Source organism: Nyctibius grandis, chromosome 24 (genome assembly GCF_013368605.1).
Source record: "Nyctibius grandis isolate bNycGra1 chromosome 24, bNycGra1.pri, whole genome shotgun sequence".
Classification (NCBI taxonomy): Eukaryota; Metazoa; Chordata; class Aves; order Nyctibiiformes; family Nyctibiidae; genus Nyctibius; species Nyctibius grandis.
Window position 1 is genome coordinate 6,865,228 of NC_090681.1, and position 16,237 is coordinate 6,881,464.

At 50.8% G+C, this 16,237-nt stretch overlaps 1 protein-coding gene across 16 annotated transcripts in view; it reads left to right on the forward strand.

The window, feature by feature from the left end:
* Positions 1-16,237, forward strand: part of SCMH1 (Scm polycomb group protein homolog 1) — a 74,623-nt gene that overhangs the window by 21,777 nt on the left and 36,609 nt on the right. For all 16 annotated transcript variants that reach the window (XM_068417926.1, XM_068417925.1, XM_068417919.1 and 13 more), the window contains 5 exons: positions 971-1,039; positions 6,800-6,870; positions 7,660-7,894; positions 11,685-11,773; positions 12,747-12,990. In XM_068417926.1, the coding sequence (XP_068274027.1) occupies positions 971-1,039; positions 6,800-6,870; positions 7,660-7,894; positions 11,685-11,773; positions 12,747-12,990 (708 nt within the window). The remainder of the gene's footprint in view (positions 1-970; positions 1,040-6,799; positions 6,871-7,659; positions 7,895-11,684; positions 11,774-12,746; positions 12,991-16,237) is intronic.

A 16,237-nucleotide genomic window follows, 5' to 3' on the forward strand; every position in this document is an offset into this window, starting at 1 on the left:
AAAACTTTTCCTGTTTTCTTTTTTCGCCCTTTCCCAAGGAACTGCTTTTTGGGGGCAAGGCACGTTTCGTAGAACACTACCCAACTGTTGTTTATAATAGCCCTAAAAATGCTTTGTGAAATAAATGAGCTGGACTGCAGCCGGGCTCCCAGGGCACGTCGGTCAGGCAGGAGCGGGTGGAGGAGCTTGCTCAGGATGAGCTCTGCTGTGGCACGCTGATCTGGCATCCCTCCGTTGGGCTGGAGGCTGCTAGAGGTGGGGATGGGCATCCCCCGCTTCTTGCTCTATCACTTTCCAGAGCTGTCTTGGGAACTTTATTTTTTGGCAACTCTGAGGCCCAAAGCTGTCCTCAGCAAAGATAACTCGGATGAGATGCTCTTCAGAGCTGGTGCTGCTTTGCTGTGCTCTCCTGCAAGCTGCGCAGGACACGTGGTGGTAACCCGGTGTTGTGCATGGAAAGGGCAGCTGTGCAGACTTCAGGAGAAGTCCTCTCCCATCACCAGAGAGGGTCGAGGCTGTTTGTGTGAGTAAGGCTAGCTGCAGTAACCTGGAGCTGAGAAACAAGGAGCAATTCAGGCTCCACTTCTCGGCGTACAAGGTCCAATTTTAGTGGCTTTCACAGTTGTTCCTTTCAAGCCTTGCCACCTCTTCACGTAGTTAAAACGATGAAGCTGTAGCAGTTTGCTGCTTTTTACGTTATTCCTTGCCATTGTGGGAGAACACTAGTTGGGGAGGACTAGGCAGAGAGGAAGATGCAAATGCAGATACCTCATGCCAGGTCTTCTCTTGAGCTGTGTGGAGGAAGGGAGCACGCCCCATAGATTTAGGCAAATCATCCGTGTTACCTGGGGTCATGACAGGGAGGTCACTCTCTGAAGTGCCCGTAAAGCAAGTGACATGAGCAGATAATGTTGAAGAGTGCGTTAGCTGGCTTCTTTCACTGACACAAATGCTTTGTTTCTTGTCTCAGCCATAGACTGGAAAGATGGTAAAAAGCACAAGTACGGCCGCCCGTCAGAGTCTCCCTCCCAGTACCAAGGTAAGAGAGCTCCCTGCTGCCTTCTTTCTCCCTCTTTCTCCCTTCATTTTTTTTTCCCCCCTAAAAGCTTTTTGAGTTGCTTGGATGTGGGGAACTGCAGCGTGTCAAATTAGTTTACAGATAAAAACTGCTTTTGGACAGTCCTCGTGTGCTTAATTCTGACCACAGTCAAAACCAGCTGAGAAGACACCAGGGTAAGCACACAGCTGAGCCGGCTCCTTTTTAAATCAGGCAGGATCGAGCAGATCTGTCTCTTACTGCCCAGCTGTGAGTGCCAAGGGGTGACTCTGCCCATGTTTTCACATGTGTCCTGGGCATAAGGAGCCTCTCACTCCTCCACGAGCTCCTCTTCCACGTTCACAGCATCTGCTAGCCCAGCCCTCATTGCTGTAGGAGAGGCATGGCGTGCCCCACGCTCCCTCTTCCCCACAGCAGGAATTTGGCTCTTGCCCCGGCAGAGGCGATGCCGGCTGGCTCGGTGGAGGGCAGGGCGAGGGCTGGCAGTAGCGGCGCAGGAGTCAGTCGCCTCTCGCTCCCTTTGGAGGTGAGATGTCCTGTGCTTGGGCAGGGCGGGCTGGGGTGGCCTTGTGCACAGCGCCTGCGTGTTGAGTTCATAAAACTGACAGGTCCTGCTGTCTCTCAGGGGGGGATATGCAGGTGACTTCCAACTTCAGCAAGTTTATGTAAGGCTTGTATGATTTAGTAAAAGATTTTAGGGCCTGTATTTTACTTACAGAGTGTAAGGAGGTGATGTCCTTCTGTCCTTATATTCTCCTTGTCCTTATATTAAGAAGGTGATGTCCATGCTTCCCACCGAGTACAGAGCGACAAGAAACCAAACAGTTGTTTGAGTCAAGCTGTTTCTAACAGGAAACACAGGTTTGCCTTTGTGAAAGGCTCTCCTGTGTTTCTTAGAGCCCCTGGGAGAGCTGAAGTGGCTGCTGTGCCTCAGGGGCTCAGTTATCCTGGACCTTGAGGTGAGACTCAGGGTGTGGTTCTTGGGCGTGTTGGACTGTGAGCCACCATCAGCTCTCACCCTTCTCTGTTGGGGCATCTTGTCTGTCCTTGTCTACCCTTATACTGAAATACTGTGGATCACGGTTTGGGAAGGACCTTCTCCAAGGGGAGGAAGTTTATTGGCACCTCTGACAAAGTCCTGGGTCCTCTGTCACCCCGTGCTGAGCTCCACGTGACATTATGGGGCACCATCACAGCTCCCATGGCCTGTGTATAGTTTGCCTTCAGGGTGTTGGAGGCTCCGTTGCAGTTTCCCGTCTGTTTCTCGTGCTGCACTGTTTGAAGATGTCAGAGGACTGGCTGTTGTTCAGTGGCAACGTGACCTGAAATGGAGCTTCTGTGGAATTCAGAGGCGTGCTTTCCCATCAGCATTTAAGGTAACCCAGCACACCAACCGCTGCACCTCGCTGTGTCCCAGGGCTTGCTGGCCTAGAGAGGAGATGCTGCAGATAGCTGGATGTGTCTGCCCAGCAAGCGCATGGTGTAGAATCATAGAATCGTTTTTCTTGGAAAAGATGTTTAAGATCATCACTGTCAAGTCGACCACTAAACCATGTCCCTAAGCACCACATCTACACATCTGTTGTGTAGCAGCGGGGATCAGGGATCACCTCCCTACAAGAAACTCTGAGCAGCTCATCGCTGCCCGAAGCTCGGGTACACAGCGAGGGGGGTGAAACTGCAGCAGCTTTCTGGCACGGAGTGCCGTGGAGTCCAGGCTGGAAGGATTTCTGCTCAAAGCTAATACTGAATCGGGATACCTCTGAGACGAAGCAAAGCAGACAGCGTCGTGGTGTTTGAAACCTATTAGTTTTGGCTCACACATTCTCCCGTTTCTTCTGAGCAAGACAGTGAGTGAGCAGGATCGTGTTATCGGTTGTGGCTGTTACCGATGAAGAATGTGCAGCCAGATTGATGGCTGAGCAAACGACTTGGAAATTGTAGTGGGGAGGACATACAGGAGCTCTGCTGTCGTGGTGGGAGAGCTGACCCTTGGGAGGCTGCGCCCAGATGTCAGGGAAGGCCACCGTGGCCTTTGGATCTGCGAGCAGAGACGATACTCTGCTGATTTTCATATTGAGTTGGCTCAAACTGTGCTGCTTTCATGTGCTGCCTTGATGCTCGTTAGCAGACACACATATGGGCTGCAGACTTTAATGGGATGCCTTGATCTGGGTAGGGCACGTTCTCCTTCACAGATGTGACCTCAAACACACATGTATCGTTTCAGTTGGATTGATGACCCCTCGGGAGCTGAAATGCTAATGGAGTCCAAACCAGACTTCGGTTAAAGATATAAACAGAAACTCCATCTTCATTTAAATTCTGGGCAAATGATCAACATTAAATGCAACATGATGAGAATCCAAACTCAAGGGTGCAGAGTTGCGTTGTTCACAACTCCTGTAGTTTGACCCCTTGGGTGGGTGGAATGTTTTGTTTGTAGTAAATATTTTTGAAGGTTAAGACATCAGAGCCCAAACCTGACACTCTGCCTGCAAGTAATACCTCCCTTTGGCACAAGGAAGGAGCTTTCCAAAGGCAAGCAGAAGTGATGGACAGTCACCCTTAGTAGGCATTTTCACAGCCAAGTTACAGGGAGTCATATAGGTTTACAATCCTTGGCTTTTATTTAGCTGCAGATGTAATTACAAAAACGTGGTGTTTCTCCTTGTGTCCTTCCCTTGTTTCTTCCTGTAAAGATCTGATGGATGTTATGTGGAGGAACCGTTCAAACGCTGATCCTTCCAGTCTGGGGGGGTATGGTGTGCTCTGCAAGGGACGAGGGGGGGATGAAGGAGAAGGCAGAGACCAGGCAAAACAGAGGGTGACTTTTAGGGCTGGTGGGACATTTTGCATGTTGTACTGGAAGCTGGGGGCAGCGGCGGAGCGAGTGTTCCCCTTTGCTTTTTGGGGTGAGAGAGGATGTCAGTCCATCACCAGTAAAAGGGACGCTGTGGGACTGGCTGAAGTGCTGTTTTTTCATGAAGCAAAGTTATTCACTGGGAATTGGAGAAAAGCCACCAGCGTTTTTTGACCAGCACTCAGAAAGCATTCTCCAGTGTTACATGCCCAGGCCAGATAAGAAACAAGCATCTTGCAGACTAACACGTCCTGTCCCTTTACAGTAGGGCATCCAGTTTATTAATATGAGTGTCCATCTTCAACCATACACGCTCTTGAGTACAGAGCTCAGGGCTTGTTCTCTGCTCCCCAGCTAAAAAAGCCTTAAGTGCCTCCTGCTTTTTTTTCTATTTGATTGGCACCTCTCCCTTTCTTGTTAAAAAAAACAAACAACTTTTGTGTTATGCCCTTTTCTTCTGATTTTTCCTGCGGTTTTTAGGTTGAAGCCGACCATATTTAGTTAAGTGTACTTTGAAATTCCTGCTTGAAAAGCATTATATCGTGAGCTAAATACTATTACTGAATTCATCTAAAACCATTCCCTACGTTCTGGGCAGGGCTTCCTCTCGCCCTAAGGCAACGACGGCAGCTTCCAATTTCAGTGTGCAGCTTCTGTCCTGATTTGAGAGTAATCCTGAAAAAGAAGCGCAGCCTTTGATTGTCCTTGTCATGCCACCCTTATGTAAAGCAGTGGCTGATATGAACAGAGGAGGAAGGCAGGCTTGACTCTGCTGCGTCGGCTCTGTCTTTTCTTAGAGTTCAGAGAAGTCTTTCTGCTGCTCCTACTTTTCTTTGCAAAATAAGTCCCCAGAACCACGAGTCGTAAGTGGCTGCAGTTCTTGTGTTGTGTGTGTGTGTCTTCATATGGTGGTTGGGTCCCAACAGGCTCTAGAATTAATCTCAAATAAGTTCCATGTCCAAACACTATTTTCAGAGGCACGCAGCTGTCTCAGAAATTTACTGCTCCTGCTGGCATTGCGCAGCGTTGATCCCGACTGCGGCGTGAGCTGCTGCAGGGAGCAGAACGGCCCCGCTTGGTTCAGAGCGAGTGAAAAGTGGAAGGATTAAAACCAGGACTACTTCTAATAGCGAGGGATTGAAACCAGCTGAGGGGAGGGGAGGTTTCTTTTTTAAAATAAAATTGTCAAGCGCAGCTGATCCTTTTCAAGATGCCTGCTCAGGCCCTGGGGCTGAGGCTTGCACTCCTTGCCCCGGTGCTGTCACTGCAGGTGTCCTCTGTGCTCCATGGACAAGGGCCTCTGAAGGGCCACCCAGTCCGAGGTGAGCCCAGATCAGCAACCAGAGTTAAGGGATGGGATGTAACAAGCCATTTCCATGCCAGGAGTGCCTGGGTTTGCTTTGGCTGTTTACTACACATTATTCATACAAAGAGTTTCATTGATGTAACTGAGTGTAGAATCGTATCTTCAATTAAATCAAAAAAAATTGTTTTTGTGAGAGCATCACTGCAGTGAATCACTAATATTCTTCATTCACCCCGATGTGAGACCGTTGGCTGAAAAGAAAATTTGTGCCAACGAGTGGAAACGCGTACTCTGAGGAACGGAGAGCTGCTGTCGGAGTCTGTAAACAGAAATATATTCAGCCAGTGTGGCAACGAAACTGTATTTTTTTCTGTTCATTTCCACTGTATTTAACAGTGTGCTAGTCATCTGCATGGGAGGTGGCAAGAAAGCAGCGTTTTTTTTATTTATTTGAAGCTGGGAGATTAGCGAGCCCTAAAGGCTTCTCTGTGCACGAGGCAGAACTGAAGTAATGTGTGGTGACCTTAATGCCTGAATTTTTAGAGGTGTGGTGTGCAGCGTAGTAGCTAAAATGGCTCTTAATGTAGCTTTTGTTTTGAAAATAGACTGATTAAAAACTTGATGTGAATAGGGGCAGTGGTAGCTGACTCTTTAATTGTGCTGCCACCAATGCTCTTGAAATGACTTGGAAACAGCGGTCTCCGGGGAGCCGTTCAGATGAATACGAGCTAATGTCATGCTGGAAGGATCCTTTCCCAGCTGCTCCGTTTAAATGGCAAAAGTCATGATTTGCTCGGATCACGGGAGCTTTTAATTCCTCATTTAATAACAGGTTTCCCTGGATGGCATATTGCCTTTACCCTTCCTACTGTACAGGGTGCAGGCAAGGATAAAATGTGGTTCCCCCAGCAGCAGCACTCGGTGGAAGGGGCTTTGGTGTTGGATGTGAGCTGCTCTGCAGCAAATCCCCCTTTGGAGGATCCCTGCTTCCATCCTGCCCAAGCTATGGACTCTGTGTCCGCTTCAGGAAATTAATTACTGACCTGTCCACTAATTGCTGGGGATGGGCTGCTACCTGCTCCGAGCTGCTGGCTTGTGGGGCAGGCTGCGTGCACGCTGGACCAGGGAACCGTAAAGCCAGCACAGTGCAAAGTTTCCTGTGGATTCGGGCTGCTTTTAGCCCGCAGTGACTGTTCTTAATCCCCAGACTGAGCAATGTATTTAACAAATTATTTTTAAGGGACAGTTGCCTGGAAGACTCCACAGATTCCCGTCTGTGCTGGGTATTTTATGTTAAGTTGTAGGTTGTTACCCTCACTTTCTGCAGAGCCTTCTCGGCAGCGCGGAGACAGTAAGATGCCGTAGGCAGCACCATGCTTTGTTCTGCCTGTCAGCTGCAGTTGTAAATCTTCTGTGGTCTCAAACATCAGAGGATCTTGATGAAACCGTGTTGCCTGTGAGCACCTCCTCTGTGAGAAGTGGAGAACTGCCGGCGTTAGGAGTCCAGCCATCTCTTTTTCTGAGATTTTTGCTCATCAGTTCCTATTTGAATCCTTTTATTTTCTCTTCTCAGGTCACTTCACCTGGGAGAAATACCTGAAAGAGACATGTGCCATCCCAGCTCCTGCCCATTGCTTCAAGCAGGTAAGAGGGTGAATGAAAACCAGAAAGGCCAAGGGTGATGGTCCGTTGATGATCCAGAAGTTCTATACCTGGAACAGGCCCCTTTTTGGGCAAGGAAGATGCTTAAGGATGTTGGAGACTTAATAGAAATCTAAGTTTGCTGAAACAGAGATAAAAAAGAAACGTTCAGGCGCTGCAAATGTTAGAGTAGCGCAGAAGACTTAACTCTCAGATGTGCATGAACAGGAACACGAGAATGTTTTTTCTCTCTGCTGAGCACAGGGTCGTGGAGAAAATGTTCTGAGTAGGCTGTGATCCAGCTTTTGGTGGCTCCTGCCCAGCAAGGAGATTTTCTTCAGAATTCACCAGGTCTTTGTGAATTGAATAGCAACTCCCCCAGGCACTGGGTACTTGAGAACAGAGGTGATAGCGTTGAGTACAGGGGGATACAGGAGTGATTTGGCATGGCACCCCTGGGTCCAGACAGAGGAGCAGCAGCACAGATGAGTATCTCTTTAGGTCTTGGGTCAGGTGGGTGATTCTCCTGAGAAGAGGGCTAAGAGGAAAGGGTAGGTCTGGTTGTCTAGATGATGCAGTACCAAAAGACTATGGTCTGGGTCACAGATCTGCCAGGGCTCACCAGACTTTCTTTGCTGCTCTGTGGTGTCTGCTCCCACGCTGTGCTTGGAGGATGCTGTCAGTCTTCACTAGAATCTGTTTTGATGCAGTTAGGGCTTAAGCTTTATGACTGAGGTGGTGCATATATTGGAAACCATGCCTCTAACTGGGTCCCTGTTCTTTTCTTTGCAGTCATACACTCCACCTGCAAATGAATTCAAGATCAGTATGAAACTAGAAGCCCAGGACCCCCGGAACACCACCTCCACTTGCATTGCCACCGTGGTGGGTCTGACAGGCGCACGCCTCCGCCTGCGCCTCGATGGCAGCGATAACAAGAATGACTTCTGGCGGCTGGTGGACTCTGCTGAAATCCAGCCCATAGGAAACTGTGAGAAGAATGGAGGGATGCTGCAGCCTCCGCTGGGTGAGCTGAAGTTCAACTGTCCAGCAAGCGCCTACATTATCTGTGGGGAAAACCCTGCAGTTTTTTATATTTCTGCGCTTGGGACAGAGCCCCATGGTCTGCCCCTGTCTACAGCCTTAGCTTGGGCTGTTAAACAGATGTATCCCACACCAGATCTGTATTTCCACATGGACATCATGGCATGCATAGGGAGATGCTGTAGAGTGTAGAGGAAAGAGCTCTTTGCACCTAGGTGAGCTGCTTGCGCTCTTTGCAGCTCAAGCTCAGAACAGCACGTGCTGACCATGCCTCTGAAATTCTGTCTGTGTACCTCAAAGGGAAAATACATTTTCCACCCATTTATGTGAAAGAATGCCAGAGCCACTCCATTTCCCAGAGGATGCACAAGCAAACAAGGGGCACCCCAAAGTCCTGGTGACCCAGGAGTGTGAGCAGTAGCGTTGAAGGCAGAGCAGCTGTGATGGCCTTTCCTGGGTGATTGCCTGGACGAGGACAGAACAAACCAGGTTCTTTTTTTCTGGGAGACACCACACAGTCACCCAGGCAGTGCTGGCAAATAGCTCTAGCAATGGCTTGATTTCTGGCCGTTGCCCATTGCTTTAGGCTTCTGCTCCTGCTTGCAAGCGCTGTCATCTCAGAGGTGCGCTTGCTGTGAAACGGCTGCCGTCCGTCAGTGCTTTCCCCCGCGCTCCCCCTCCGAGCCGGCACAGTACTGGTGTCTGGGTGGAGGTGCTTTGCTGGGCATCTGTAAATCTTCATGTAGAGAATAACCAAGAGAGCAGTTAGGGCTGAGGCATCTGCTGTATCACTGCTGATCCTGACAGTGTGATTTCAAAAGCGTTTATATTTTCATTTGTGCTGTCTGAGTGTATTTGTGCCCAAGTGTCTTTGGGGCAGTAGCAGATTAGCTGGAGCCCATCTGATGGGGAAACATAATGTCTGAGAAGGTTCCCAGTGATTTAAGTCCTGTCTCTTGTGAAGAGATGCTTGTGATATTTCATCTGTTTATTTATTTAATTTTGCTTGGCTACAGCTTTATAAATTACCTGGGCAGCTGAACAATTCTTCCAGTCTTGTCTTCAGTTAAACACACATCCTTTTTTTTTGACACTGGCCAAATGATGAGCTGATTTGCTGGTTCTTTCCTGATTAAGCAGCAAGATTAACCTGCTTTTGTGTTCTGCTGCCCATTATTTTTGAAGTTTCTTCATAAATCTCTCTCTCAATTAGCAAATCCCCAAATAATACCAAGCTGATCTATAGTGATACAAGAAACCTTCAATAGGGTACCTTGAGTTAGGAATATTTTTATTCATGTTTTTTCCTGGAGCACCATTGTGAGCTTTGGTGGAAGTACAGTCTACATTGCAATGGGACACTTGGGACTGACCTTTCTGAAGAAGGAAGAAACATCAGCAGGTGCATGTTTTGGCATATCACACCACACAAAACCGTGTGGATGCAAGTCTAATTGTACCCTTTCCCTTCGTAATTGCCATAGCCAAAACCTGCTGCAGCTGTTAACATGAAAGCTGCCATTCTTTGTGTTGATGCATGCTGCTGTCCGTTTGCAGACACCTCTTTGAAACCCTGGTCCCAGGGTGCAGCTCACAGCTCTGGTGCAGCCTGCGCAGAGGCGCGGGTACCGGTCCTCGCTGGCAGAGATGGGTTCCTCCTCTGCCTTGTCTGGGTTTTGCCGGCAGATGGCAACAAATGTAATGGAGTTGCGGAGCAAAACTCCTTTCTGACAGTGCCAGAGGAGAGGGTTCATAGTCTGGAAGAAGTCTGTGTGCCCAGCTCTGATCTCTTATCGCCTGCTTAGCCTTAGGCCAGACAAGAGTGGTTCTATTGCACCCAGCATAAAGACAGGAAACAAAAAAGCTAGTTCTGCAGTTGTCCTTTCTGCCTGCAGAGTGCCAGGGCCCAGAACACACAGCAAGGATTTTCTGTGCTCCTTGTAGCATTTTCCATTTGTATACATTTGCTGCTGTGAGACCTGGTCAGGCTGGAGAGTTGGGCAGACAGAAACCCAATGACGTTCAGCAAAGGCAAGTGTAGGGCCCTGCACCTCGGGAGGAATAGCCCCACTCACCAGTACAGGTTGGGGGCTGACCTGCTGGAAAGCAGCTCTGCAGAGAAGGACCTGGGAGTTCTAGTGGACACCAAGTTCCCCATGAGCCAACAATGTGCCCTTGGGGCCAGGAAGGCCAATGGTGTCCTGGGGTGCATGAGGAAGAGTGTGGCCAGGAGGTCGAGGGAGGTTCTCCTCCCCCTCTACACTGCCCTGGTGAGGCCACACCTGGAGTAACTGTGTGCAGTTCTGGGCCCCCCAGTTCGAGAAAGACAAGGAACTACTGGAGAGAGTCCAGCGGAGGGGTACGGACATGGTCAGAGGGCTGGAGCGTCTCTCTTAGGAGGAGAGGCTGAGGGAGCTGGGGCTGTTCAGGCTGGAGAAGAGCAGACTGAGGGGGGATCTTATCAATGCTTACAAATACCTCAGGGGGGTGTCAAGGGGATGGGGCCAGACTCTTCTCAGTGGTGCCCAGCGACAGGACAAGGGGCAACGGGCACAAACTGAAACGTGGGAAGTTCCATCTGAATATGAGGAAAAACTTCTTTGCTTTGAGGGTGCCAGAGCCCTGGGACAGGCTGCCCAAGGAGGGTGGGGAGTCTCCTTCTCTGGAGATATTCAAAACCCGCCTGGACACGACCCTGTGCAAATTGCTCTGGGTGACCCTGCTTTGGCAGGGGGTTGGGCTGGATGATCTCCAGAGGTCCCTTCCAGCCCCAACCGTTCTGTGATTCTGTCCTCCCCTTCTTCACATAGATAATCCACGTAAGAGGTTATCTTTGCCCCTCTGGGAGCTCAGCTCTCCCATCCCCTGAGGTTTGTGGCTGGCTTGGTCGGTTTTCAGACTGCTTTGACGAAGTTGCAGGGCTGGCAGGGTGACCTGTACTGAGCTGGTTGAGTTCTGGCATTTCGGCCCTGGTAGAACTTTGCCGTGTTAATCATGGGATGCTCTCCGTCCAGGTCCAGTCCCAGGTTACCTTCAAACACCGCAAATACAGAGAGTGCAATGCCGTGTTCAGCTGAGCAGCAGAAATTGCCTGTACAGGCAGATGCACATTTAGCAAAGATGGTGTTTGGTGATATCTGGAGACTGTGGTCGGTCGTGCAGTCGTGCTCAGTACCACAGACTCAGAGCACACCAATTTGCTTTTTTCTTCCCATAAGCCCCTTCCTGTTATTTCTCTGTTTTTTTTTTTTCACAGAAGATGTCGAGCCAAAAACTGCCATCCTCCCCTGTCATGGTTAAATCTGTTTCCCAGCCAAGTCACTGCCTCTTTATTCCTTCGAGTTAGCTTGCCTGCAGCTCCCTCTAAAAGGTGGAGCAGGCCACCCAGAAGCTGAGATTCCCTGTTGAGGAAGAAATTTCATAGTCTGCGTGTGCACTTGCTGATTCATGTCTCCCCTGTAGCAGGATCACTGAAGCTGCCAGCACTAGCGCTGCACAGAGAGCTCTGCCTGTATGGTCAACGGACAGACTTTTGTTAGGATAAGCAAATATTGCAGTCAAACATCCATTTCCAGATGTTTCTTTTCAACAACGTACTGTTTTGCATTCAGAGTATCTGGAAAAGGTCAAACTTGACTCTGCAGCGTGAGGAGGAGGGTGGTGTGGGATCACAATGTGTGCCCACTGCAAAGTTCCCGTCAGAGCAGGCATATGCTGCTGGATCCAGTGGCCCCACAGCCTAAAAGTCTCCATCTCTGCTTCCTTCTCTGCAGGCTTTCGGCTGAATGCCTCCTCTTGGCCCATGTTCCTTCTGAAGACTCTGAATGGAGCAGAGATGGCTCCTGTCCGGATTTTTCACAAGGTATTTTACTGCACTGTTTGTGAAGACATGCTTCTGGCATGTCCCCATTACTTCAGAGCACCAAAATCACAGCTGGCATCTTGTGTGAGATCTGCTGATCCCAGAGGAGATGAACATTGCCCAGATTTGCCACGGTGCTGCTTCTCTAGGACAGATCCATGCCCTCTGCTGCTGTGTTGTAGCAGTGTCGAGGTGCAGACAGAGGTCTGTTAAGAAAGTGGCTTGGGCTTGCGAGATGTGCTTGTTTTTCACTTGGGCTGCACGTGCTACTCAAAATCAGGAACGCAACATGTGAAAGTCAGCACCTCTCTGAAACTTTTTAATGTACCAGAGCTTGCAAGGAGTGCAAATATTGCGGTGAGGCAACACTGCAAGTGTGATTTAGTAGTTTGTATTCTCACACCCTTAGAGAAGTCAGAGTGAGACAGAAGCCAGTGTAGAGGCGTGTGCTGTGGTATGGGATGGTTGGTGTGCCTTCGGTGTATCTCAAGTGTAAAAGACTAGGAAGAGCAAGCCCCAGATAATGATGGATGGTGGCTCTCTCACATGTCTAGCAAAGCTGAAGGTGGGGGAAGAATGATGGAGAGAGACTGTCATCTCTCTGGTTTTCCTGCTCTGAGATAACAAGGTGAGAGTATCCTACGAGGCTCTTTCCTTTGGAGCTTTATTTTCTGCCTGTGTTGCATGACAGACTTGTCACAAGGTGCAGTGTTAGCGTAGCACTGTCTGGATTTGGTCCAGCAGCCGAGTGATGGCAGAGCAGTCAGTAGTGGGCTTCATTGTTTCTTGACTTAAAGGGCATGTGGTTGCGTAGCTAGGCCAGCTTGTGCACACCTAATTGGGGGTCACATCCAGCCCACTAGCTCCCTTCTTCATCTGCTTGTGAGGTGAGTTTGCTGCTGGAGGGGACAGCCCTAGTCTGGGGAGGCACTGGCATATCCTCTTTGAGCACATTTTCAACTTCTCCTTGTAGGAACCACCATCTCCATCCCAAAACTTCTTCAAGACAGGTATGAAGCTGGAGGCAGTGGACAGGAAGAACCCTCACTTCATCTGCCCGGCCACCATTGGGGAGGTGAGAGGTTCTGAGGTCCTCATAACATTTGATGGCTGGAGAGGTGCCTTCGATTACTGGTGCCGATATGATTCCCGGGACATCTTTCCCGTAGGCTGGTGCTCGCTGACTGGAGATAATCTGCAGCCCCCTGGAACAAAAGGTAAGGCCAATATTGTTATGTAGCTCTCTTCCTCCTCCACTCAGCTCTCAAAATACAGCAAAACAGGCAGAGGCTAGCAACAAGGACATCTGCGTGCCCTGTCTGGCTTTCTTACTGCTGCTTCATGCGTGGTAAAGGTCCAGATGATCATACCTGTTAGTGTAACAGCCTGGTGTCAAGGGGCTGAGGAACAGCCATCCGTAAAGATGGGCAGGATGATGGCTCTTTGGAGGGATGGTGGTGCTGTACAACATTGCTGAGGTCTGCTCCTCTTCAGGAATTTCCTTGGAGTCTTCCGTGCGTCTCTGGGACACACATTCCTAGGGATATAGGGGGGACTGGGCTATTTGTGGATATAAGGGAATAATGAGAACCGTTAAGTTGCAGGACTGCGCCTGTTTGTGCTTCTGACAGTTACCTTGCTCTGCCTGATGCTCTGATCTCTGCTGTGAACATGGAAAACCAGATCTGAATCAGGTCATACCTGCCTTGTTCCTTGAGCTGTGGTTGTTGGGTAGGAACCGTATTGGGGAACTTGCTGCCTTGCAAAGGTCTAGGCATTGGCTGTTGAGATGTTCAGACATGTCTCTAGCTTGCTAGTACTGCAGTTGTGTTTAGGACCAGGGGAGCTGTCCTCCTCCTGCACGTCCCTCTGGCATTTGCCAGCTGGCAAGTCCAGCACACGCCTGTCAGTGAATGAGAAGCAGGAGAGCAGCATTTCTGAAGCTGAAGGATGCCTTAGGAGAGGCATTTCTCTGAGACTGTTCCTCTTGAAAATCCAGGGTCAGCTTGTGCAAACCTTCCAGGCTGGTGCTTTCCTGCCATTCCTTGACGTGAGCCATTTCTGTGCCCTGTGCTGCAAGGTTGGTGTCAGGGTGGATTGCCTGGGGTTGTTCTCATGGCCTGTGTGCCAGCCAAGCTGTGGGCTCCCCCCTGGTGGGGGTGATTTCTGTTATCGTTGGGAACTGAAAGGCACTCGCGCTGTTTATCTTGGGTTTCTGCGTTCGGCCTTGATGTTCCCAGCCTCTCCCTCGCTTCCTGCTGTTTGTTTGCCTCCTGCCCGCTGCCGCCCTGTGGGCTCCGCAGAGCTGCTGGGGACCTCCCAGCCCGTGGCTGACCTCTCCAGCAGTGCCCTGGACTCAGGGGGTCTTGCCCGACATCTCCGAGGTGCTTCTCAGGTACTGCACAAGTGGCTAAAGACATGTTTGTGTTGGGTGGAAGCTTTCCTGGCAGTAAATTGGGGGTGGAAGGTTTCAGGAGGTGGAAGCCACCTTCCCAGGAGAAGTGGGAACCTCTGTCTGACCCATGACATGGGGTGCAGGCAGCTCTGTTGCTCTCTAGCCTCCCTGTGCCAGGGGCTGAAGCTGTGAGCGAGCAGAGTGTCCAGAAATCACGCCCCATCACGGGGGTGACACCATGGTAATTTGGAGCAATCTTGCGAAGCATTTGCTTCCCCCCTCGGCAGGCAGCAGTGACAGGCTCTCCCTCTCTCATTGACTCCGTCCGCAGCGACTCGGCAGTTCCCACTCATGTACAAAAATAGTGAACCCCAAAAGTCACATCTCCCCCCTCCCAAGCAGAGGCAGCCCTTGCTCTCAGGCAGATTTCTGCCCTCTTTGCCATGTTTTTCGAGTACTGGAGCAAGAGCAGGAGTTGGCAGAGGTTGCATGAGCCATGCAAAAATGCCGTGGAGTCAGGATCAGCCTTGTCTTTGTGGTATTTTACTTTCCTGTCTGTGGCTACCCCCTCCCTTTCCTGCCCCAGACTTCCCAATTTCCACTTTGTGGGATTAAACCAAAAGAAGGGAGCGCTGGGAACTTTCCTCCTATGTAATTAAATTCCTCCCTTGTTCCTTTACTCCTCAGCCCTGCTTTGGAGAAGAGTTGAGCACAGTCCTCCCAGGACCTGAGAGTGCTGCTCTTGGCAGGGTTGGAGCATGCTTCACCGCAGAGGGATCCCTATTTCCTTCAGCTCCAGTAAAGCTTCCCTCTGTGCCAGCCTGGAGCCTGCAGGACCACGCAGTGGAGTCGGGGAGGTCACCTTTCCTGTTGGGAATGCCCCTTAAATCAGGGAGACCCGGGGAGATGTGCAGGAGGTCGGTGCTAACCGTGGTTATACCTGGCTCTGCTCACACACCGGACTGACCGTCCTGCCCTGAGCTGATGGGTACCAGCAGGGTGAGATGCTTGGGGGAGCTGAGAAGTCCTGCAAAGAGTTAACTCCATCGAGACTGATGGCTTCCTGGGGCTGAGCGAAAAGAGGCCTCGTGAAATGAGCTCATGTTCAAGGGAAGCAGAACTTCAAAGAGGCCAGGCGTGTTTATTTAATACTGGTAACTTCATTCAGCTCTAATCTGTCCCTTCTGCTGGTTGCCAGCAGAGGTGGAGGAGTGCAGGGCTTCTCCCAGGCACATCCCCTCTCCGGCTCCAGGGCCTCCCACTCCCACCAGTGTTTGCTTAGCGGGGGTGGCTGGGCAGGGTGCTGGTGGGGCTGGGGCCCAGCCAGCCATGCCGAGGGGAGCTTTCAAGAGGGCACGTGTGTGTGAAGGGAGGAAAGGGAGGTCAAGCAGCGAGGAGGAGCAGCTCTCTGCGCGCCAGGTTGGTAATTACGTCGCTGTCAGGATGTGCTGTCTGCGCGGTGACCTGCTGGGAGAGCTCCGCCGCGGCCGGCGGCCAGATGGCTGTGGGCTCCCGGGCGTCTCCTGGAGCTCCTCTCTCGATGCAGCACAGCTTGGAGCTGGGGGGTTCAAATAAACACGTGCCACAGGGGAAACATAGCGCTGGGGGTGCCTGCACACTCAGTCCTGGTGCTCTCTGCTCCGCGTCAGCCTGCGGGCTGGGCTTGGAGGTCGGCTCTGCTGGGCTTGCAGAGCAAGGGGAGATGCGGCAGAGCTTATCCTGTGCATCCTCAGCTTCTCCACACCAGCTTGGCAGCAGTCGGGGGAGGCAGGTCCCCATGACTGCCCCAATTGGAAGGGGGTTTCTGGGGGGGTGCAGCAAGCTTCCTCCAGCTTCCCACCCATGCCAGCGGGGCACTGCCGGGGTTGTCTCTTGGCCAGGAATCTCCACTCCACTCTTCACACATAGTGTACAGCATCTGATATGTCTTTTCATGCCTCTTACACACGTGCTCTTTTACTCTTAAACATATATCCTGGGCTTTTAGGATTGTAAGGTGAGGTGGACTTCCTATTAAATCAAGTGCTGGGTGGCAGCTTTAAGCTCTGCTCTAAGGGCAGGCTCTGTTA